General features: G+C 41.4%; 4 protein-coding genes across 8 annotated transcripts in view; all 4 read right to left on the bottom strand.

The window, feature by feature from the left end:
- Positions 1-224: 224 nt before the first annotated feature.
- The window catches only part of cldn8.1 (claudin 8.1), a 29855-nt gene continuing 5588 nt past the window's right edge, over positions 225-24491 (bottom strand). The window contains exons 3-4 of one of the 5 annotated variants that reach the window (XR_010906805.1): positions 1109-1215; positions 225-376 (exon numbers count right to left, since the gene is read on the bottom strand). Coding sequence is in view for 2 of the 5 variants with exons in the window: in XM_067451301.1 (XP_067307402.1) it covers positions 9193-10023 (831 nt within the window). In the remaining 3 variants the exon portion in view is untranslated. The other 4 variants (XM_067451301.1, XR_010906803.1, XM_067451300.1 and 1 more) reach the window with 4 other exon arrangements.
- Positions 3594-4792, bottom strand: LOC137084822 (claudin-8-like). Its single transcript, XM_067451299.1, has one exon. The coding sequence runs from the start codon at positions 4790-4792 to the stop codon at positions 3767-3769; it is 1026 nt and encodes a 341-aa protein (XP_067307400.1). The 3' UTR covers positions 3594-3766.
- Positions 14137-15650, bottom strand: LOC137085322 (claudin-4-like). Its single transcript, XM_067451876.1, has one exon. It carries the CDS (start codon positions 15386-15388, stop codon positions 14495-14497), a length of 894 nt encoding a protein of 297 aa, XP_067307977.1. The 5' UTR covers positions 15389-15650; the 3' UTR covers positions 14137-14494.
- LOC137085321 (claudin-8-like) lies at positions 18508-19558 on the bottom strand. Its single transcript, XM_067451875.1, has one exon. The coding sequence runs from the start codon at positions 19485-19487 to the stop codon at positions 18813-18815; it is 675 nt and encodes a 224-aa protein (XP_067307976.1). The 5' UTR covers positions 19488-19558; the 3' UTR covers positions 18508-18812.

Raw genomic sequence — 24491 nt, 5'->3', positions numbered from 1 at the left:
AGGGTAACACGGGTATGATGTCATTGATGGGAAGCACAGACACAGTCCATGTCCTGGTTAAAATTATTTATTATTTCTCTGGATTTAAACATTCTTGGAAACATTTGGGATAATGTAAGTACACAAGTCAGCAAAATATATAACCTTGTTCTAGTGTTTTTTTGATATTTTAATCAAAAAAATCTTACATATTGTGCCTTTAATGTTCAATCAGCTGAAAAAAAAAGCACTTTGAAACTGATTTCTATGCTCTGGATCGCTACCCGTATCCTTTAGGTCTTTGTGACAGTGGGTTTATACGGCATTAGAGGGATTACAGAGACAGGATCTGGATCACAGATCATTTAGAGAGGGAGGATAGCCAACAGTTACGCCCCTGTAAACAAAGCCAGAGGCCGGTTAATGCATTTCTACAGGATGTTTCACACTAGAGGTGTTTACTTTGACAACTCACTCGACTTCAAATGGGAATTGTTTGTGTATTTCTTTACAGTGTAACAGGGAATGTTTGCAATACAATTTACAATTTACAAAATGAAATCTCCAATTAGCCACACTTGTAAGTTGTAAGGGTGATAATAACTACAGTAAATACTCAGTAAGGCCATCTACTGGTTAAACATCATAATGAAAATGGAAGGTCAGGGGAAATTATCACACTTTAAAAAGTCAATAACAACCTATTACAGGATTGCAATGGAAAGTGAACAACCATTACACCCAAGATAGCTGACATGAGACACACTCTGTGACAACTAGCCAATCTTAATACATTGTATCTCAAAGTCACAAGTGATAGAAACAGCAGAGACTTGCAGTGTAGTAGTATACGAGTTCCCCATCAGCTGAAAAGAGAGAACCATGGGATATTCACACATTATCTCTTCAAATATTGTCATATTCTCAGCTCCAGGACAAACTCAGCTGTTTATTTAGAGAATAACATGCCACGTTCTTAACTGCCAGTAAATATCATCCCACAGGGCTAAAACCAGTCTGATGTGTTGTGTGCTGATTCAGTGTTTGCTGTCCGCATGCCTCAATGTGAAACAAAGGTTGTGTATGGGGGCTGGATTTATAACAAACAATGGCAGCTTTGAGTTTTTACCTGGAGTTCTCCATCCAATGACAGATGCTCATCTGGTGCGGGACCCTCTGTATTCTACCTGCATTCTGCCATTTTATCTCATGGGACAAAGAGTTGAAACTCTGGAACTGCAGTAAAATGATGCCATGACAGTTTTAAACACTTCTGTTCTCAGCTGTGATGCTGAATCCATTTAACATTTTAAAAAGCCCTGCGAAAAAAGACACTGGTGAAATGTTTACTATAAAGGGATAATCCACCCCAAAATGAAAATTTTCTCATTATTTGCTCACCTTCAAGTTGTTCCAAATCAGTGTAAGTTTCTACCTTGTGTTGAGCACAGAAGATATTTTGAAGAATGTTAGTGAGCACACAGTTTCTGGCCCGTATTGACTTCCATAGTATATTTTCCTACTAATTTCTTCAGCAGCTGGTTGGCTATCAACTTCTTCAAAATATCACTGTTGACAGAACAGAGAAACTCATACAGGTTTAGAACAACGTTGGTGAGTAAATTATGATATCATTTTCATTTTGGGGTGAACTATCCCTTTAATAAACTAAATATTTGTGATTTATTTGTTGCATGCATTACATACACTCACCTGAAGGATTATTAGGAACACCTGTTCAATTTCTCATTAATGCAATTATCTAATCAACCAATCACATGGCAGTTGCTTCAATGCATTTAGGGGTGTGGTCCTGGTCAAGGCAATCTCCTGAACTCCAAACTGAATGTCAGAATGGGAAAGGAAGGTGATTTAAGCAATTTTGAGCGTAGCATTGTTGTTTTTGCCAGACGGTCCGGTCTAAGTATTTCACAATCTGCTCGGTAACTAGGAATTACACGCACAACCTTTTCTAGGGTTTACAAACAATGGTGTTAAAAGGGAAAAACATCCAGTACACGGCAGTCCTGTGAGCGAAAATGCCTCGTTGATGCTAGAGGTCAGAGGAGAATGGGCCGACTGATTCAAGCTGATAGAAGAGCAACTTTGACTGAAATAGCCACTCGTTACAACCGAGGTATGCAGCAAAGCATTTGTGAAGCCGCAACACGCACAACCTTGAGGCGGATGGGCTACAACAGCAGAAGACCCCACCGGGTAACACTCATCTCCACTACAAATAGGAAAAAGAGGCTACAATTTGCACAAGCTCACCAAAATTGGACAGTTGAAGACTGGAAAAATGTTGCCTGGTCTGATGAGTCTCGATTTCTGTTAAGACATTCAGATGGTAGAGTCAGAATTTGGCGTAAACAGAATAAGAACATGGATCCATCATGCCTTGTTACCACTGTGCAGGCTGGTGGTGGTGGTGTAATGGTGTGGGGGATGTTTTCTTGGCACACTTTAGGCCCCTTAGTGCCAATTGAGCATTATTTATATGCCACGGCCTATCTGCATTGTATCTGACCATGTCCATCTTTTTATGATCACCATGTACCCATCCTCTGATGGCTACTTCCAGCAGGATAATGCACCATGTCACAAAGCTGAAATCATTTCAAACTGGTTTCTTGAACATGACAATGAGTTCACTGTACTAAAATGGCCCCCACAGTCACCAGATCTCAACCCAATAGAGCATCTTTGGGATGTGGTGGAACGGGAGCTTCGTGCCCTGGATGTGCATCCCACAAATCTCCATCAACTGCAAGATGCTATCCTATCAATATGGGCCAACATTTCTAAAGAATGCTTTCAGCACCTTGTTGAATCAATGCCACATAATTAAGGCAGTTCTGAAGGCGAAAGGGGGTCAAACACAGTATTAGTATGGTGTTCCTAATAATCCTTTAGGTGAGTGTATATACACACTTGCTCATAGTTTCTTTCAAAATAAAAAAACAAAAAAAGTTTTTTTGTAATAGTGTCTACAAAATTAAACTGATGTAAGAGTTCTCTTGATCTTGGAAAACCTGGATATGAGGGAATTTTAAAAGTGTGATTTTTAGACCTGGAAAAGGCATGGCAATTAATAAAATTTTTGAAACGTCATGAAATTATATTCACCAATATAAATTTGGCTAGTTCTGTTAAGCTCTAATATATTTTTTTGGGTAGGATTTGCTGAGAATTTGCTATTTGTGAAAGTAATAAAAAGGAAATGTAGGCTAATCATGAACTCAAAAAAGGCAAATCCAAAAGAAAATACAGTTGTTGAAACTTTTGGAATTGTGGAATTTTGAATTAGCCTAATTATAATTAGCTACCATGAAATAAAAATCGGCAGTTCATGTTTTTTAATGAAATATTGCAGTGTTAATGATTTATCTGTGCATTCATGTGCCTCGTCATCTTTAATCTTAAATAAATCTTAAATAACTTCTCCTTTTGCAGCGACATCTCTTCTCTTAACGAATGACGTGTTTACTGGCATAAGGGCGGGGCAACCTGTCACTCACATGAGATTGACCAATAGCAAACCACAACCAGTCAATCAATTCCCCACGGACAATATCAACTACATTTTTGCTTGTTTGAGAAGCCGTTTCACACAGAAAAACATCACCAAGCAAGAAAAGACAATCTGTTTCATTGCCACTCATTGCCACCTTGCCACTCCTAGTTTCAGTAAATAAAAATGTTTGAAAATTAGCAGCATTGTCATTCCAGTATAAGAACATTTCTACTATTTAAACAAATAAATGTTGAAATACACCAAAAACCCTTAGATACGCAGTCCAGCGCTACTGTCTGAGCTGTATGACTGCACCCTGGAGTAGATGTACCCTACAAACAGCGGGTTCTGCGGGACAGGATGAAATGTGGATCCGGAGGTGAAGGACGCGTAGGGATAGATGCTGTTGCTTCCTTTGAAGTTTGTGGAAAGCTGACCGGGGTGCTGTGGGCTTGGGGATACATACATCACATTTGGGCCATGATAGTTCATGTTCTGAGGTGGCATGATGTTTTGACCGTACACTAAAGACCCTGTGGTCACCGGCTGCTCGCTGTAAGGTGAATGTTGACCACTTGAAGGCGTAATGGCGTAGCTGAGCACAGAAGGCTGAATGGAGAAGCTGTTGTTCTGGAGCAAAGGCTGGTGTCTTATAGAGTTAAAGGGCTGGAAGCGGTTTAACACGGGTTTATTAACCGTTCGAGGAGCGTGAAATGATGAGCCTGATTTTGGACCAACACGACGACAGAGAAATATAACCCCAGACGCCAAAAGAAAAGCACTAGTTACCCAACCGATATACAGCGCCTCTCCTAGTTCCCTGCGCTGCGCGTCGAGCAGTAGAGGGTTATAGAAGTCTCTAATAACAGTGTGAGCCGTCCAAGAGACCGGGATGATAACGCAAACGCACGCTAAAATCTGCATCGCACCGGCCGCAATGGCAAACATGCTTTTGACGCGCGGTTGATCCTCGAGACACGATGTGCAACGGAGGCCGAGAAGAGACACGAGCAGGCCGAGTGCAGACAGCGCCAGAGCGCTACACGTCAAGCCTCGGGCCGCCTGCAGGTCCGGCGGGAGGAACAGCAGAGAGTCGTAGACTTTGCACTGCATGTGGATGTTGGCCTGCCTGAAGCACGTCATCCACAGGCCCTCCCAACGGGTCTCCATCACAATGATATTCTCCCCAATGAACGCCGTCACTTTCCACATGGGAAGGCCCGTGACGGCCACCGTCCCGATCAGACCGATGATGCCCAGACACAGAGCGATGAGTTCTAACTTGCCCTGAACCATCACTGACCTCTGCCTCACACGCTTTTGTCTATTTCTGTAGTTTCCCTAAAAGTAGAGAAAAAATATATAATCATTCTTGTAAATCATGATTTCCGAAGGACCATGTGGAACTGAAGACTGAAGTAATGATGCTTAAAATTCAACTTTGATTACATTTTACAATAAATTCACATAGAAAACAGATATTTTAATACACTCCCAAAACCAAACAAAAGCTGCTGTTTGGATTTAAATTGGCAAATGCTTCTGAATCTATGATTGGATCATTACTGCAGTGATTAGGCAATTATGTTTCTAGCATAGTTTGTTTGCCAACAGTTCTTCTAACCCTGATTGATGAAGTATTCTGGGATGTCAAGATTCATCAGCTCAGACTCTGAAAGAATGGTTGGGGTTGGCATTTTCAGACATGAAGAATTGGCACCTCTGAGTCCAGACCTTAAACTCACTGAAAGTCTTTGGGATGTGCTGGAGGAGACTTTACAGAGTGATGGACTCTTGCGTTGTCAGTACAAGATCTTGATCAAATATCGATGCACCTAACATCACAACAGTGGTGCATCAAGTTTTGGTCAAGATTTTGTATTGCTAACGCTTCATCAATCAGGGTTAGAAGAACTGTTGCCAAACATATAACATGCTAGAAACATAATAATCACTGCAATAATGATCCAATCATAGACTCTTATAAACAGTGAATTGAAGAGTGACTTTTGTTTTTGTCTGGGCAGTGTATTTCTATAGTGCTGATTTAATGTAGTTTTGATCCAATAAATGCAGCCTTGGTGAACATGAGAGACTTTTATCAAAAAAACATTTACAAAAAAATCACCAACCCCAAACTATTGAAGAGAACGCACTTTCATTTTTATAAAATTATACAAAGGCTCAAATCTGTTTTTAAGCAAATGTTTAATTCTTCTGTTGATTTCTATTGTTCTCTGTCAAGCCGTTTTTGTTTTCAACAAAAGAACATGTCTCCTTAGATGACAGGAAACTATCCTCAACAAATGAATGAATCCACTCACCCTGTTCTGAACAAAGATAATCCTGTTGGGCAAGTGATTTAGTGTTCAAATCCAGAGGTCTCAGCCTCAGCGTGTTAAACACAAAAACACAGGTGTATTAGGTAAATGTTGTCCCTAGATCAAATAAGGCAGTCCGTTTCCACAAAGATCCACATGACAGTGTTCAGAGTGTGCTATTATACATCTTAATGATAACTCTCTGTTATGGGAAAGTGGCAGCGGTGTCTTCTGATTGGTTCAGGAGGATGAGGGTATGTAGAGATGCTGATGGTGTTTACTCTCCAGTGGCCAAATTCTGTCAACAAGGCCCCTCTCATATATCTCAGATGACCTTGACTAAGGAAGAGTTTTAGCATCCTCATACTTCATCACTAGAGGGAGCAGCTGCACCAATCTGCTTTCAAGCAGTGCTTTGGAAGCGGAGTTTCTTTTATCCACCTTATTTGGCACTAATGCAGAAGTAAGCTGTTTCCCGGGAATGTGTGAGACTTCTGATTCATTAGCCGCTCTAGGTGGAGAACTGGAAGAATAACAAAGTGCAGAAAACGCTAAAACTATTTGTGCTACAAACCAGTCTGTTTATGATTATGATGATAAATTAAAGAAATACAAGCTTGCAATATGAAGCAGCTGGGCTGGTTTCACACAGCTAAATAACTACAATCATGTGACAGCGGAGTTACAAGTTACTGCGCCGCTCTTACATAAAAAATAAGGTGGATAGCTTAGACAATGACAGTTTTGGACAATATGTTTGGTTGCAGCTTATTGCATTGTCTATTTTAAATGTCATTATTGTTATTTATCATGCATAAATGTACATTTCATCAAAAACACTATAGTCGGAGACTATTGTGCCACACAGGCATGATGACGTTTGTATAACTCTAATCAAAGTCACTTTTCCCGGTAAACACCCACATCTTTTGGCATTAGCGGCCTGAACTACCACAGTTCTTACAGGCTGTTCTAAAACCCAGTGAGCTGCCTACACTAAAAAAAGGACTTGTTGAATTTACTTAAAAAGGTGTGTCAAGGTCACTGTAAAAAATCCAACTTATGTTTTGTATGACAAATTCAGCTTTTAAAGTTTATTTAACTATTTAACATGAAAAAAGTTGAGATAACGCAAACAAAGTTTGTACAACTATTGACCCTAAGTTGAGAAAACTCAAAAATGTTCTGAAGCTGGTTTCCTTAAACTTTTTTTTTTAAAAGTGTGGTTGCACATATTGAGCATTTATTTAAAATACCAATTTAGTTATATGAACAAAATAAATTCAAGTAAAGCTGACAAAATTTCTTTGAGTAAATACAAACCATTTGAAGTTGCCACTGTTATGTAATATTTATATGTTTACTTAATAATGTTATGTTAAATATATAAAAGTTTATTATGTAAGGTGAACACATTTATCAATTTAATTTACCTTTAAAACTTTTAAATAACAACAAGCATATTTTTTTTAAATAAAATGCAAAAATAACTAATTGGACAAACTCAAATTTAATTTGGAGCAGGAACTCCATCTGATGAATTTGTGTATAAGTGACTCTTCTGCATAACGGTAACCACAAAATTACAGAACCTCCTCAATGTCCAACATAACTGAATATTAAACACTAAAATAAAAATAAAAAATTAATTTACTGAAAAACACATAAAATAACACTTTAATCCCTATGTACTCTCCTAATGCAGTCCCTTGCAAAACATGCTGGGAACTACAGATCCACTGCCCAGTTAGTTATGTCAGCACAAATATTTCATGTAGTTTTCACACGAATGAATTAAGTAAACTTCAGTTTTAAATATATTAGGTTGATTAAACACAATTCAATTAAGTTGAGACAAAATTACATATATTTAAGTAAAGAGGACATAATTTAAATGTGTCCTATCTATGAAGGGCCTGAATAATTTTTTTGGCCTTGGTAAGCAAACTTCTAAGAAAGTATTTTAACACAAATTGGACCTCATAAGTGAGCGATTTAGAACACACTATAGGCACTATGGAGTGACTTTTGTCTTCACAATATAATTGGGAACAAGGTTAAATAGACTGAACTATGTTTTTGATCATTATTTTTGGTATTGAATCAAATGAATCAAATCAAATCAAATGTTTTTGTTTTCTCCACCCTTTCTTTCTTCAATGAGCTCCTTAAAATGCGTTCTTTGATTGCATTCTCCAAGATAGTTCTGATCCGTTTCCTGGTTCTGCTTATACACTACTATACTAACACCAACCGCTCTTGTGTCATTCACTCGCTCTGGGTGTGTCTACTCCACACAGAGACGCTCAAAACAATAGCCGTCTTACGTTTCACTGTGGCTTTCTGTTTATCTGAAGCCGCAGGGCATAAAGATCTTAAAGGCAGTGAGCTGAACTAAACCTCCGAATTCAGCACCTGCCTGTAACTCAGACCCCGTGACTTTTTTGAGAAAACACATCCTCTGAAGCATAGAGATGAACAGATTTCTTCCAAGAATTATTACTGAGCAAATACACAACAGAAACCAGAACACCACAGTTTCTAATGACATGCAAATGCAGAAAGATTTGAGGAAAAGCAAATATCTTATCCTAAAAGATACTTCACTAGTTTATTGATTTAAATCATTGATTTGTGCATTGATATTTACAAAAATATCTGGATATTAAACACTTCTTTCATAGTTTCTGTTTTAGACAGCTTTGAAGTTATACCTCAAGTGACACACTTTACAACACCCTGAGATATGATCAAACATATAAAACAACATCTCAGTCACAGTTCTCAAAGTGCTCCTACATACATATAAAAACAGGAACAAAGTATAAATGACATTCAGATAGTCAAAACCATAGCAAAGAATGAAATGTACAAGCCACTTTTTCACATTGAAAACCATTTCAACTTTCAAATTGGGTTACACTTTAGGTCAATGTGACGTACATTGCACTTACATAAGCACTGAGGAATTTTAATTAACAACACGTACTATGTAAGTAGAATGTACTTTTAATTTACTTACTATAGTTACAGTTATTATTTTAAGTTTAGTAACTTGTGTCACCCAAAATTGTTTTCCAAATGATCCTTTTCTTTAAAAAAAACGACAACTTTGGTTTGAAGTCTGTCCTTTCTGTTTCTCACCTGCTCTTAGATATTTAAGCCAAAGTAAAAACAGTATTTAAATCCGATCAAAAACAAGAAGGAAACTGGCAAAAACGCAATGTACAACTACCTGTTACACAAAACCATTTAAATGTTACAATTTTATTCTTTTTTCTTTTTTTAAAAAGCATTTGTTTAGAAGTCCATACTTTCCTTTTCTCTCTAACACACACAAACAGAAAAAAATGCAAACACACAAGCCTGTGGACTTCAGAGATAAGCCACTGCGCTGCGGGCGGACGGATGTCTGGACGGTTGTATGAATGACTGCTGTCTGGAGGGTTGGTATGACGGCTGAATGAACGACTGCTGTCTGGACACTTGATACGCCGGCTGAATGAATGATGGGGGTCCGGACGAATGGCTGTAGTCCGACCGCGCTTGCGGGTGGAAGGCCACGGGTTGTGGCTGATAGGCCACATAGGGGGCAGGTGCTTTCCTGGAGTACATGTACCTTGGGTCTGGACCCTTGTCCAGGGGGCCACTGCAGCAGGTGAATATGCAACCGCCAGCGAACAGGAAGGCAGACGACACCCAACCGATGTACAGCGCCTCCCCGAGTTCTCTGCGTTGGGCGTCGATGAGCAAGGGGTTGTAGAAATCCTGGATGATTACGTGTCCGGTCCAGGAGACAGGAATGAGGCAGCAGAAGCTGCCTATTAGAATCATGCAACCCGAGATGATCAGAATCATACGCTTGGCACGGTCGTTGTCTCGAATGCACGCCGTGCACCTCATCCCGACGATGGCGATTAGCAAACCCAGACCGGTCAATGCCACGGAGCAGCACATGAGACCCCGTGCGGCCTGGAGGTCCGGAGGCAGAGCCAGCAGGGAGTCGTACACCTTACACTGCATCCGAATGTTGGCCTGCCTGAAGCAGTTCATCCACAAGCCCTCGTAGCGGGTCTCCATCACAATGATGTTCTCCCCGATGAACGCCGTCACCCGCCACATCGGCATCCCGGTGCTGGCCGCCGCCCCGATGAGCCCGATCAGGGTCACGCACATTCCCACAATCTCCAGGGCGCTGTTCGCCATGACTCCAGAAGCCTGCGTGCTACAGAACTGCAAGGGCAGGTTTCAACTGTGAGGATTTGCATCCTGCTGGATTGGGAGCTCATAGGTGTTCACCTGTTCCCAGTCTCCGCCCTTTAGCTCAAGGGAGGGAGGGAGGGAACGCTGAGGGTGGTTGCTATGAAATCGAATCCCCCTGTGAGTTTTCTATCTGGTTTTGTGCCGCTCGGGGGGAGGAGGAGGAGGAGCATGTAGCCGTGTTGATGTTTGCTCAGCAGGCTATGTTTTCTGGCAAAGATCCTGTTAAGTGAGTAAACGCAGGGATCACTGAACAGCCAGATACAAGCACACACACAACAGGCCTTGACTGTTGTCAATGTTTAACGCCATTGGTGTTGTGCCTCATTAAATTGCTGTCTGAAGTGTTCAAAAACATTTGTGCAGTCAGCTGATGCCTTAACGATGATGTTTTGCTTTTAGTGAACGGTGAAGTGTGTCATTTTTGCACCATTCGTGATATTGCTTTATTTTTGCAATTGTATTTGATGCTGAGTGGTGTTTAGCATGTTGCTATGTGGTTGCTAGGGTGTTCTGAGGAAACCACTGAAAACAACCACATAGCAACATGCTAAGATCCACTCAAAACACTTTAGCAACTGCATAGTGACACCATAACAACTTTTGTACAGTCAAGAATTTTAGACTGTTACTATGTGGTTACTCAGGTGTTGCTATGGAATTGCTAAAGAGGTTCTGAGTGTTTCACCTTCCACCTTCAGAATGTCACTATTTGGCTGCTTGGCTGTGGCAATGCAGATGCTAAGCGGTTGAATGTATATTTTTATGTAACTATGTAGTTGCTTGGGTGTTGCTATGCAGCTGCTAAAGAGGTTTTGAGTGTTTTTTTAGAATGCTACTTTGCTGTTTCCAGGGTGTTGCTATGCAGCTGCTAAAGAGGTTCTAAATGGCTTTTCAAATGTTACTATGTGGTTACTCAGGTGTTGCTATGCAACTGCTAAAGAGGTTCTGAGTGTTTGTGTAGAATGTAACTTTGCTGTTTCCAGGGTGTTGCTATGCAGTGGCTAAAGAGGTTCTGAATAGTTTTCAGAATGTCACTATTTGGTTGCGTGGCTGTTGCAATGCAGCTGATAAGCGGTTGAATGTATATTTTTATTTGTATGTAACTATTTGGTTGCTTGGGTGTTGCTTTGCAGCTGCTAAAGAGGTTTTGAGTGTTTTTTAGAATGTTACTTTGCTGTTTCCAGGGTGTTGCTATGCAGCTGCTAAAGAGGTTCTAAATGGCTTTTCAAATGTTACTATGCAGTTACTCATGTGTTGCTATGCAACTGCTAAAGAGGTTCTGAGTGTTTGTGTAGAATGTAACTGCTGTTTCCAGGGTGTTGCTATGCAACTGCTAAAGGGGTTCAGAGTGTTTTTGTAGAATGGAACTGCTGTTTCCAGGGTGTTGCTATGCAACTGCTAAAGGGGTTCTGAGTGTTTTTGTAGAATGGAACTGCTGTTTCCAGGGTGTTGCTATGCAACTGCTAAAGGGGTTCTGAGTGTTTTTGTAGAATGGAACTGCTGTTTCCAGGGTGTTGCTATGCAACTGCTAAAGGGGTTCAGAGTGTTTTTGTAGAATGGAACTGCTGTTTCCAGGGTGTTGCTATGCAACTGCTAAAGGGGTTCAGAGTGTTTTTGTAGAATGGAACTGCTGTTTCCAGGGTGTTGCTATGCAACTGCTAAAGAGGTTCTGAGTGTTTGTGTAGAATGGAACTGCTGTTTCCAGGGTGTTGCTATGCAACTGCTAAAGGGGTTCAGAGTGTTTTTGTAGAATGGAACTGCTGTTTCCAGGGTGTTGCTATGCAACTGCTAAAGGGGTTCAGAGTGTTTTTGTAGAATGGAACTGCTGTTTCCAGGGTGTTGCTATGCAACTGCTAAAGGGGTTCTGAGTGTTTTTGTAGAATGGAACTGCTGTTTCCAGGGTGTTGCTATGCAACTGCTAAAGGGGTTCTGAGTGTTTTTGTAGAATGTAACTGCTGTTTCCAGGATGCTGCTATGCAACTGCTAAAGGGGTTCAGAGTGTTTTTGTAGAATGGAACTGCTGTTTCCAGGGTGTTGCTATGCAACTGCTAAAGGGGTTCTGAGTGTTTTTGTAGAATGTAACTGCTGTTTCCAGGGTGTTGCTATGCAATTGCTAAAGGGGTTCTGTGTGTTTTTTTAGAATGTAACTGCTGCTTCCAGGGTGTTGCTCTGCAGCTTCTAAAGAGGTTCTGACTTGTTTTTAGAATGTTACTTTACTGTTTCCAGGGTGTTCAGGTGCTAAAGAGGTTCTGAATGTTTTTTTTTTAATGTTACTATGTGGTTACTCATGTGTTGCTATGCAACTGCTAAAGGGGTTCTGGTTGTTTTTTTAGAATGTAACTTTGCGGTTTCCAGGGTGTTGCTATGCAGCTGCTAAAGAGGTTCTGAATTGTTTTTAGAATATTACTTTGCTTTTTCCAGGGTGTTGCTATGCAGCTCCTAAAGAGGTTCTGAATTGTTTTTAGAATGTTACTTTGCTTTTTCCAGGGTGTTGCTATGCAGCTCCTAAAGAGGTTCTGAATGTTTTTTTTTTAGAATGTTACTATGTGGTTGCTTGTGTGTTTGCTATGCAGGTGCTAAAGGGGTTCTGAGTGTTTTTTTGGAATGTAATTTTGCTGTTTCCAGGGTGTTGCTATGCAACTGCTAAAGAGGTTCTGAAGGTTTTTGTAGAATGTCACTGCTGTTTCCAGGGTGTTGCTATGCAGCTGCTTAAGACATTCTGAAGGTTTTTTTATTTTTTTAGAATGTTACTATGTGGTTGCTAGTGTGTTGCTAAGCAGCTGCTAAAGAGGTTCTAAATGGTTTTTCAAATGTGGTTACTCAGGTGTTGCTTTTAAACAGCTAAAAATAGTGTTTTTTATGCTGCAGACAATGTGGAAAAATAATCAACTTTTTGTTTTCTTCAAGACAGCTGACAGTAACTGTGACCATAAATTTGTGGTATCAACTTAATTTTCATCATGAAGTCCAGATGAATGTTTAGATAGCTCTTTACAACCGGCCTAATTAATGCCTGCCCGGGACGTAACTTGTAGCTGTCAATCTACAAAAATCCAGTAACATCAGGGAGCAATTTACATGGAACACTAGCTAAGCTCCAGCATACTTCAAATGGCGAGAAATATTGTATATATTAGAATTTGAAATGTGGCAAAATAATTGGAGGCTCTATTGCAAAGAAGTTGCGCCTGTCTTTTATTACGTATGTAGATTAAAATGGTTCCACAACTGCTTATCGATATGACATTCAAAAGTTTTGGAATAATTAAGATTTTTTTAAAGTGTCTTCTGCTCACCAAGGCCGCATTTATTTGGTTAAAAATGCAGTACAAAACAGTGAAATATCACTCCAGTGTAAATCAGCTGTTCTCTGCGTGAATATATAGTAAAGTGTAATTTATTCCTGTGATCAAAGCTGAATTTATAATCAGAAATCTTTCTAATATGAGGATTTTATGCCTAAAAACATTTATGATTATTATCAGTGTTGAAAATGGTATTTTTGTGGAAACTGTCATACATTTAATTTTTTGGAGTGTCTATTTACACCAAAAGCAAATAGTATGCCTTGTTGTCCACCTAACAGTGCCTGTTTGGGAAAAATAAGATGACATAAAATAACAAGCATATTTCTGTGTCTTCAGTGGCATAACCAGTAAAGCATAAGGCTTAAGGATCTAAGTTTTGCGATCTACTTTTTCGGGTTTTAATCCGCCTTTAGATGTTTAGATATACTATTGTTTGGATGAATCTGTTTTTTCCAAGTACATCTTAGATCACTTGCACATCTCTTTTTGTCACACAAACACAAAGTCACTTATGTCTGCTGGTAAATTTGCATTAAGGGTGTGACATTGAGGCTGTGGTACATTTCCTCTGACAACACAAAAGAAACAAACACTGGAAAACCACCTCAACTGGTTCGACCAGTGTCGCCAAAACTAGGCTGACAAAAAACAGCAAAATCATGCGGTCAGATTCAGGAAGGGAATGTTATCAGACTAGAGACCAGGAACTAGGACATCCACTGTTCTTTTTACACATTTCTTTTTTAATCTTTTTAATACAGTTAAAGTCAATATAGTGCTTTAAAAATGTACAAAGTGAAAGAAAAAAAAAAATCACAGAGTCAACATTAAATCAGTTAAATGCTTTATGGAAATATCCCACAGTTTTAAAATTTAGCAAATTTCATCTTGTTCTTTGTACAAATGTAAATTACGAACAGTCTTTTATAATATAGGCAAGAAGGAAATGCATAAAAAATCAAGCATCACATCCAGTCATATCTAATCAACAAAGAGGCCCCATAAATCCTGTTTTCTTCTGAATGTTCATTCCCTTCTCAAGTTCTTTCTTTACTGGAGTCTTTATGGGAGACTTTAGCGGTAAAGTGCAGCACTCACTATGTGTCTCAGTATCTTGGCTGGTTATAGACTGATGGTGGGACGGAAGAATAGGCCGGTTGATATGCAGGTTGGTATCCGTATGCAGGCTGGTATCCGTATCCAGGCGCGTAGGAGTAGTTATATGGGGCCGATCCTGTACGATTCATCATAGTAGCCATGTCCACTTTGTCCTGCGTCCGTGGTGCATGCCTACAGAGCAGAATCACCCCGGCGCAGAAGAGCAAAGCTGAAGTGACCCATCCGATATAGAGGGCCTCCCCAAGCTCTCTGCGTTGGGCGTCGATCAACAAGGGGTTGTAGAAGTCCTGGATGATCATGTGAGCCGTCCACGACACCGGGATGATGGTGGTCAAGCAGCCCGCCAGGAACAAACACCCCCCACTCACCAAAACAATGTGCTTGGTCTTGGGACGGGAGTCCACCAGGCGGGTACAGCGCATTCCTACGGCCGACACGATGCAGGCGAAGGTGGACAGCGCTACAGATGTGCACATGAGACCCCTGGCAGCCTGGAGATCGGACGGAAGGTACAGCAAAGAATCATAGACCTTGCATTGCATACGGATGTTGGCTTGCCGAAAGCAGTTCATCCACAAGCCCTCCCAACGCGTCTCCATCACAATGATGTTCTCCCCGATGAACGCCGTCACCTTCCACATCGGGAGGCCTGTGACAGCGGCGACGCCAATCAATCCGACAAAGCCGATGACCAACGCCACCAACTCGCAGCATATGGATTCCCGTCTCTTCCTCTTCTCGTTCTTGAGCTGCTCCTGGTATATTTCATCTGCAGACTTCTGATCCGGATAGCCCGTGTACACACTACCCCCATATTTTTTGTCTGCGTAGGATTTGTCCGCGTAGGACTTGGGCACGTAAGACCCGGCCGAGTAAGACATGATGGTGGAGACCCAGAACAAAGCTCTCCTTTACAGTGTTGTTTCTCAAATGAGACTGGAAGATCCAGATGACACGTATTTACAGCCAAGAAAAAATGTTAATGATGCTATGTGGCCAGACTGGTTCACCTTTTCCTGGAGCATCTGATAATCACACTGCGAAGGAAACTGGTGATACTTGAAATGTTTAAACAAAAGACTTCCATTTCAAATTCTGCCGTTAGGTGGCATCTAAACACGAACATTATATTCAGAATGCAAACACAAAATAGCTCGTAGGAATGTAAAGATTTATTAAAAAATGTCAAGTTCATTTTCAAGCTATAAAATAAATAATAATAATAAATAAAAATGCATACATATAACAGACCATTTTAATATTCAGCTTATCAAAATACAGTACCATACTATTATTAATAACAATAATAATATAAAATGAATGCAATATAAAGAAAAAATAAATATAAACATACTCAATTTACCCACTGCGTAATAAAAAGTATTCATATAATAATAATAATAATTATTATTATTATTACCAAAACCAATAAATAAATAAATAATTTAAGCTTAGCCAATCAAATGTACTCAGCAGCACTGCAGGTGTAAGAACAAAATATGAAAATATACAAAACTATATACAAAATATTAAAAAAATGACTTTTTTAACATGGAATATACAATTTATTTTGGTCAATTAATATAAATTTATATTTTTATAGCTCAGGAGGCTTGATTTGTGTTCAGAGTAATATTTAATTTAAGTTCCACCTTTGTCTCATATGTTTCTCTTGAAATTCCTAAGGATAAACATAAAAAAACATAAACGGGTCAATAGTTTACGTCCATTAAGAGTAAGGAGCAATACACAATGAATGTTGATAGCAGCTCAGATCATTTAACGTTTCATCTTTTGGAAGAATTTAATGAGAAACTTTCAGTTTATATCGAAATCAAACACTTATTTTCAAAGGGTTCCTGAACTTTGTAAGAAAAAATGACGAGGACTTTGAAGATCTGGATGATGAAGAAGTTTATCACAGCATAGCAGTGACAAAGTACATGAAGCACCTTGGGTTCATCAGCGTAAGAACCCAGAACATCCAAATCTCAAACCTTTTATCATGTAACAGTTGTCCACTCTTAAAGGCATAGTTCACCCAAAAATGAAATTTACCCTATGATTTACTCACCCTCAAGTCATCCTAGGTGTATATGATATTCTTCTTTCAGACACACTCTAAAAAATGCTGGGTTAAAAACAACCCAAGTTGGGATGATAATGGACAAACACAGAAATTGGGTTGTTTGAACCCATTGAATGGACCGATTCAAACAACCCAATTTCTGGGTTTGTCCATTATCATCCCAACTTGGGTTGTTTTTAACCGAGCATTTGATCAGTGCAAACATGATCGGAGTTATATTTAAAATGTCCTGGCTCTTCCAAGCTTTATAATGACAGTGAACAGTGTTTCTGTTTCGATCCATCATAAACGTAATCCACACGGCTCCGGGGGTTTAATAAAGGCCTTCTGAAGTGAAGCCATGTGTTAGTGTAAGAAAAATATGCATATATTTAAAACTTTACAAACCGTAATCTCGAACTGTCGTACGCACGTTCACGAGAGACTGGCGTTCCCGCGTATGACCTATAGGACGCAGGCGGAGCGTAAGTTCCGGTCACAAACACGGAAGCGCAGAGGATGAAGCAAAAAAAAAAACTTGGTTCTCGCAAGAACTAGTATATTCTCACCGGAGTGTCCTACGTCATACGCTTTATTAACCCCCCAGAGCCGTGTGGAGCAGTTATGTGATGGATAGATGCACTTTTATAGACTTCAAAACAGAAACAGCCATTCACTTCCATTACAAAGCTTGGGTTAGCCCGGGACATTTTTTAATATAACTCTGATTGTGTTCGTCTGAAAGAAGAATGTCATTTACACCTAGAATGATTTCAGGGGAGTAAATCATGGGCTAATTTAAAATTTTTGGGTGAACTATCCATTTAATGTAAATGATTTAATGTAAATTAAATGGCTCCTGTTCCCATTCAACTAATTGACCATTTGCTCAGGATGTGATTATGGCACATTAACAACATAACCGTTGACTTTCTTCTTCTCTATGGAATCTGATTCGAGGCAGACTACAGTTTATTACAACTTAAATGTCCCATGAGGCACCTGAGCGTGTGCTGTTTCCTTCAGCGGCTGTATCTCAGGACGAGGTCAGGTGTCTTACAGGTATTACAGCATTTCCAGGTAAGACACGCAAGAGAACGAACGCTAGACAAGTGATGGAGGGTGGAACCTGAGATGGCTTAGTGTCAACACACACACACACACACAGCCTCCCATCTGTAGATATCTAATCACTCTAACATCAGTTCAGTGTTCGTCTGGTTTACATTTTAGTTTCACTTACAGTAAATAAATGCATGTGGGTGTTGCTAAAATATCACGTCAGATGCAAATCTCATGCAGACGGCATGCCAGTATTTTTCAGCATGTTTTTCTCATCCTGTCTACTTTGAGTGTACAGCTGGGTGGCGTGGATTTAATTAATACAATTATGTTTAGTAAAAAGCACAGGCAAATGATATGTGCTGCTCCACAATCATTTACAGCTCTTACTGTATTTTTGTTGTCTTTTTTGTTCCCACGTCTATTCCTCCAACAGAACTGAGAAACATCTGAGACAAAGGTCCGAGCAATAAAGGTTTTCTCTGAGAATCACACAACTTAAACAGCCACTTCGGTGTTTAAATTATCTTTAATATCACTTAGGTTTAACTACCACATTTAATACAATCGTACAATTAAAATTGTACAATTATCATTTTAATAGTGCAGTATTTATAAGTATAAAAAATAGATAAATAATATTTATAATAAAATAATATTTGATCATAAAAACAAGAAAAAAAAATATTTTTTTGCAATTAATGCATTTTTGTTATTACCATGACTGTTAGTTTAGTCTTATTCATAATTGAATGATTCTGATACAAAAGTATAAAATAAACTGTGTAAAACATATAGTCATGTTTATATTTTGTTGTTGTTGAAAATAATACATTTATTGATGATTACCATGACAGCTTGTTTAGTCTTATTCATAATTGAAGGATTCTGTTCAAAACAGAATCATGTGTTTATGGATGCACAAGTTCGTTCAAGTACAGAACTACAATACACCAATTCAACCCAAACAGTTTCAAAACATAAGATCATATCATCAGACACTTCATATTAATAAATACAATTAGTTAGTGAGTAACACTGAATCTAATTACCCAGAATTCAACACACTGAGGTTTTCCAAGATTCATCTGGTCAAGACAGCAACAAAAAAGAAAAACTGCAAAAAAAGATACACATAAATAAACAACTGGACTGAATGTAACCATTTATCTCGGTCAGACGTACTGACTCTTCCAGTAAGTGTTTGAAGAGGGTGTCCGTTCCAACATGCTCATTTTGTCCTTTTCCCCTGGGACATACGGCCCGTCCTCCTCGTCCTTCCTCTGGCGCGGGGCGTAACGGCACAGCAGTATCACCCCCGCAACCAGGAGGAACAGGAACGTGGCGAAGCCCACATACAGCGCCTGTCCGATCTCCCGCTTTTGAGACTCCAACACCACGGGGTTGTAAAAGTCTCGGACGATGGAATGGGTCGTCCAGGAGACGGGGATGAGAATGGCGAGGCAGGCGGCGATGAACAGACAGCCGCCCACCAGCAGGATCACGTTCTTGCCCCTGCTGTCGTCCTGACAGCAGTCCGTGCTCCTCATCCCGCAGACGGACACTAGGACGGCTAGAGCGGCGAGCGCGATGGAGACGCACATGAGCCCGCGGGCCGTCTGGATGTCTGCCGGCAGGATGAGCATCGAGTCGTAGACCTTGCACTGCATCCTGATGTCCGCCTGCCGTATGCACGCCATCCATAACCCCTCCCACTGCGCCTCCATGACGATCAGGTTGGGCCCGATAAACGCCGTGACCTTCCACATGGGCAACGCGGTCACTGCGATGGTCCCTACCAGACCGATGAAGCCCAGCACCAGGGCCAAGATCTCCAGTTTAGCCCTCATGACTACAGCGGCCTCGGTCGTGAGCTGAAATGATGTGAAACGCCAGCGACAGCGTTTGATCAAATGTGTACGGGTTATCTGATAGGAATGAGGTAGGAGGGGTTTGGTCCATCCGTGCTATGCGGTAACGCTGGTTTCTGTTAGGTGATGACAACCTGACTTGATTTTGGCTTTAATGGAAGTCTGTGACTTCATGCGCCTGATGCAACAGCAGTCAATTCTCTACAGGTTAAAAACTACCGGCTCCATAGTGAGGGCCCACATGAGCTAAAGCAGAGTTTCTCAACCACTAAACGCCAAGTAAGACATTTCATTAAAAGTGAAATTTTGTTTTGTTTTTAGAGTTAAATGTGCTCTTTAAAAAAATTGTTTTCATTGCATAGGGCCTTAGGGCCATAGGCCATAGGGTCATTTTAAACCATTTAAAATGAGACAAAACAAGTTTTAAAGGGATAGTTCACCCAAAAGTGGGAATTGCCCCATAATTTACTCCCCCCTCAAGCCATCCTAGGTGTGTATGACTTTCTTCATTCAGCCAAACTCAATCAGAGTTTGATGAAGAGCTCTAGCTCTTTTTTTTGCCCGAGGCGAGATGGAGTTTTGATATATACTTTTTAATATACTTTTGATATTTACATTACATCCATGTAGGTTATTGTAGATTATTGTCAATGAAGTTATGTTTGTAGCCTAATATGTAGTAATACGTAGAAAACTAGCAATTGATAGCTTAGTGACAATATTAATAATATTAATAACATTAATATTAGTTGATAATATTGATAATACTAAGTATATTTATTTAGTTTGACAACTTATTGGCTGAGATAAGAAGACTATCCTCTATACTGGGCTTTCTTTTGATCTTCTTTCTTTCTCTTTTCCCGTCCCTGTGCATCCGCGGGTTTAGACGTCTCATTTTTGATGAACGCGCAAGATGAGCACTTGCCTGACCTAACGCCTCAGCCAGTTATCAAAAATCACCATCAATTCAATCTAATAATCAGGTTGATATGTAATTAAACGTGTGGCTGAGGGGTCGCCCTATGATGAACATTATGTTGTATTTCGCTTGTTCCGATTCTATGCTTAATGGAAAGTAATGGGCGGCACTGGAGCGCGCTCGCGCCCCCAACACAATTGTCGCCCTAGGCAACAGCCTAGCTCGCCTATAGCAAACGGCGGCCCTGCTGGCTCTGGTACCTTTGAATTTGAAGGCCAGAAAAGTGCATCTATCCATTATAAAAGTAATCCACACTGCTCCAGGGGGTCAATAAAGGCCTTCTGAAGCGAAGCCATGCGTTTTATGAATGACTGAGGCATTTATGTAGTGGTTTCATAGGTACTACCAGTGTTGGGGAAAGTAACTTTGAAAAGTAATGCATTATAATATTGCGTTACTCCCTTAAAAAGTAACTTTCGTTACTTAGTTACTTTTTAGGAAAAGTAATTTGTTACATTACTTTTGCGTTACTTTTTTCCACCTGGGATGGCCTTTTTTTTTTAAATACCAAACAAGAAAGTTTTTGAGCAAATGTAAAGACCCTTTCAGACCAAAAGTAGATAATTAGCATCTGGTAACACTTACTTCCCCAATAAAAACAAAAAATCTAAAGTAATTTTTCTCATATGGTTTAACTAAATTATTAAAGGTCAGCAGCTAACACATTGGTCAATAAAGTGAGATTGAATGCATACAAATATTTGATTTATTTAACATATTTAATTATTGGAGGTTTGCATAGTATTCTGATTCTGCATTTCACAGATTTTATTAATTTTGAGGAATACTGTGTAATTTTTTTGTGCAAATGAAATTAGTAAATGCACGCTCACATTTAGCCTAGAACTACAATAACCATCATGTTTACACACAACGACTGCACACTTACAGTTTATCTCAGCATTGGGACATAAATGGGTCAATAAATGGGAAAACAAAGTCACTTGCTTTACTTATTTGAAAAAGTAACTCAATTTTAAAAGTAATGCATTACTTTACTAGTTACTTGAAAAAGTAATCTGATTACTTAACTCAAGTTACTTGTAATGAGTTACCCCCAATGCTGGGTACTACTGTACACTCAAATCGCTTCACACTCATGTCAGGGGTCTCTCCTCAACCACCACCAGTGTGCAGCTCCACTTGGATGATGCGACGGCAGCCAGAATACAACAGCGCCAGTGCTCACCACACACCAGCGCTAGGTGGAGAGGAGAGAGGGTGATAGAGCCAATTCAGTGGATGGGGGTTATTAAGAGGCCATGATTTATAAGGGCCAATGGAGGGAATTTGGCCTGGACACCTGGGTTACACCCTAAAGGGGGTTGCACACCGGACGCGGAGCTCGGCGGCGCGGCACGTCTTTAAAATTCGAACACATTGTTTTCAATGAGTGTACGCACACCGGTGGCGGCATTCGTCGCCTGTCCGCGGCGACTCAGGAAGTTGTTCTAAATCCTGCCGCGCCACAGAGCGCCATTTCAAGGCTTTATATTAAAGGTTTATAAGTATAAACTATGACTGGTTCAGAAGTCACTCTTCCACTGGAACTAGACTCACGGACAGACCTATCTCTTTGAATGGGGAAACAATAAAGGGGGGGTGAAATGCTGTTTCATGCATACTGAGCTTTTTACACTGTTAAAGACTTGGATTCCCATCCTAAACATAGACAAAGTTTCAAAAACTAATGTTGGACGTTTGATGGAGTAATTCTGTGTCAAAAATACTCCTTCCGGTTTCTCACAAGTTTCGGAGAGTTTTTTTCGAGTATGGGTCTACTTGACGTTAATAGACCGGAAGGTCCTTGTATGGGCCGTACGGGCTCTTCTCCCGGTAGGGTGTGCGCGTGTGGCTCCACTTTATTCCTTTGGGTGACGTCGAGCGACTTCAACACTTCAGCACAGCATTCCGGGAAGGCAGCGCTGCATTTGAACCGATTTGAACGCAGAAATGACGGGAAGCTTCACAGCATCTCTTCAGTCGCGTCTCAAAGTGGATTTCCACGCCACTGCTGTCACAGGACTTCACCAAATCATACCAGAGAAGTGTGTTTCTGACGGAGCGGTCCCAGCGATAAAGGTTCAGCCCTGCTTTGGAAGCAGCCGGTGAGTAAAACTGCTTCAAATGTCTGTGCTGTCGGCTCGTCGCGTGAGTAAACATCAGTAAACGACACGATCGCGAGCTTCGTCATTCAAATGCGCTAACGGTTACTCCATTGTTGTTCTCTGTATAACGTTACACTAGTCTGACGTGCAAAACCGTTTTGCTTGCTACTTCTAAGGTCTAGTCGCATACAATAGTCCATAAACCGAATCATGTCCTCATAAACTGCGAGTAAAGACACACAAATGTTGACAGGCCACTAAATACAGTCCATACCACAGAGACGGACGTCCTGCTGTTGCCGTTTCTTCTGTTCAATTTATTTCAGCCTTAGATTTGATTCTGGATCATTATCTGCATTAGCTGAGATAGCCATGGGTTTCTCCACGCTTGAGGACGTCACCGCTTTGTTCGCGCTCGTCATTCTTTAGCTCCGCCCACTCGATACGCCTCCACCCGCTCTTTTTTTCCGGAAAGACTCGGTACAGCCTATATTTCTTTTATAAATATGATAAAACTAAAGACTTTTCGGAGATATGAAGGATGCAATACTACTCTATAGGTACTCAAGATTGACATGAGATTGAGTGTTTCACCCCCCCTTTAAATTCTCCAAAACAGTTCGCCAGGCTTACGACAATAAGTGAATAATGTGTTTGTGGCAAGGGGGGCGTGGTTCAGCGAGGTCTGCAGCGGGAGAGAGGGCCACGGGACGAGCGGTAAGTGAGTGGGTTGGACGCAGATTAATAACACCTGTCTCTTGTTCTAGTAATGAGCGCGGAGACGGGATAAAACACCAGCGGAACCGGAGACCGAGGAGAGAGAGAGTCGGACTGTTGGTGCGAGACACTGAGTTTACCGGAAGCCGGAAGTGCGTGACCCGGAAGTGATACAGAGACTGAGCGATATATGAGAAAACAGACACACGAAGAAGTGTGCACGTTTGTGTTTGAGTTAAGAATAAAAAGCATCAACAGTCCTGCCGACCCCCGTGTCCTCTTCCTTCCTTACCTTATCGAACTTGTTACACTGGTGCCGAAACCCGGGAAGGAAGCAGGACAGAGCCGCCGCCATGACAACGCCCTCCGCCTCGCCATTTGCGGAGATCATCACCTCCCTCGCGGTCCTCCACCAGGAACATCATAAGGCATTGCTGGACCTTCGGACCGAACAGGAGCGCCGCTTCGAGGCCATTGTCCAAGGCCAGCAAGAGGACCGCGAGCGGTTCCGGAGCTGGATGGACCGGGAGGTTCGCGCCGAGGCCGCTGGGCGGGCCAGCGCACCGGTGCACGTGCCCCTACAGAAGATGGGGCCGGAAGACGACCCCGAGGCCTTCGTGGATCTCTTCCAAAAAGCCGCGGAGGCCTGCGGGTGGCCCCGGGCACAGTGGCCGGTGCGCCTCATACCACTTCTATCCGGCGAAGCCCAGGCGGCCGCGCAACATCTACCGGTTGCGAACCTCCTGGACTACGACGACCTGAAGCGGGCCATACTTCAGCGGGTCGGCCGGACCCCAGAACAACACCGCCAGCGTTTCCGCTCCCTGGAGTGGGGCGAGTCCGGTCGACCCTTCGCATTGGCCCAACAGCTCCGGGACGAGTGCCGCAGATGGCTGCTGGCCGGCGGCAGCGACGTGGACCATGTCGTCGATCTGGTGGTGCTGGAGCAGTTTATCACTCGGCTCCCCAGGAAGACCGCCGAGTGGGTCCAGTGCCACCGGCCCACGTCGCTGGAGACGGCCATCAATTTGGCGGAGGACCACCTGGTGGCGTGCCCGGGGGTCGGCGCACCCCCACTAACTTCTCCCTCTCTCTCTCCCCCTTCTCTCTCTCTCTCTCGACCTGTCCCTCTCCCCAGGTCCCGCCCTCCAGGCCCTCCTCGCGTTCCCCCCAGAG

This window comes from Pseudorasbora parva, chromosome 8 (assembly GCF_024679245.1).
Source record: "Pseudorasbora parva isolate DD20220531a chromosome 8, ASM2467924v1, whole genome shotgun sequence".
Classification (NCBI taxonomy): Eukaryota; Metazoa; Chordata; class Actinopteri; order Cypriniformes; family Gobionidae; genus Pseudorasbora; species Pseudorasbora parva.
The sequence above is the reverse complement of the archived record's forward strand: the minus strand, read 5'-3'. Positions and strand labels throughout refer to the sequence as shown.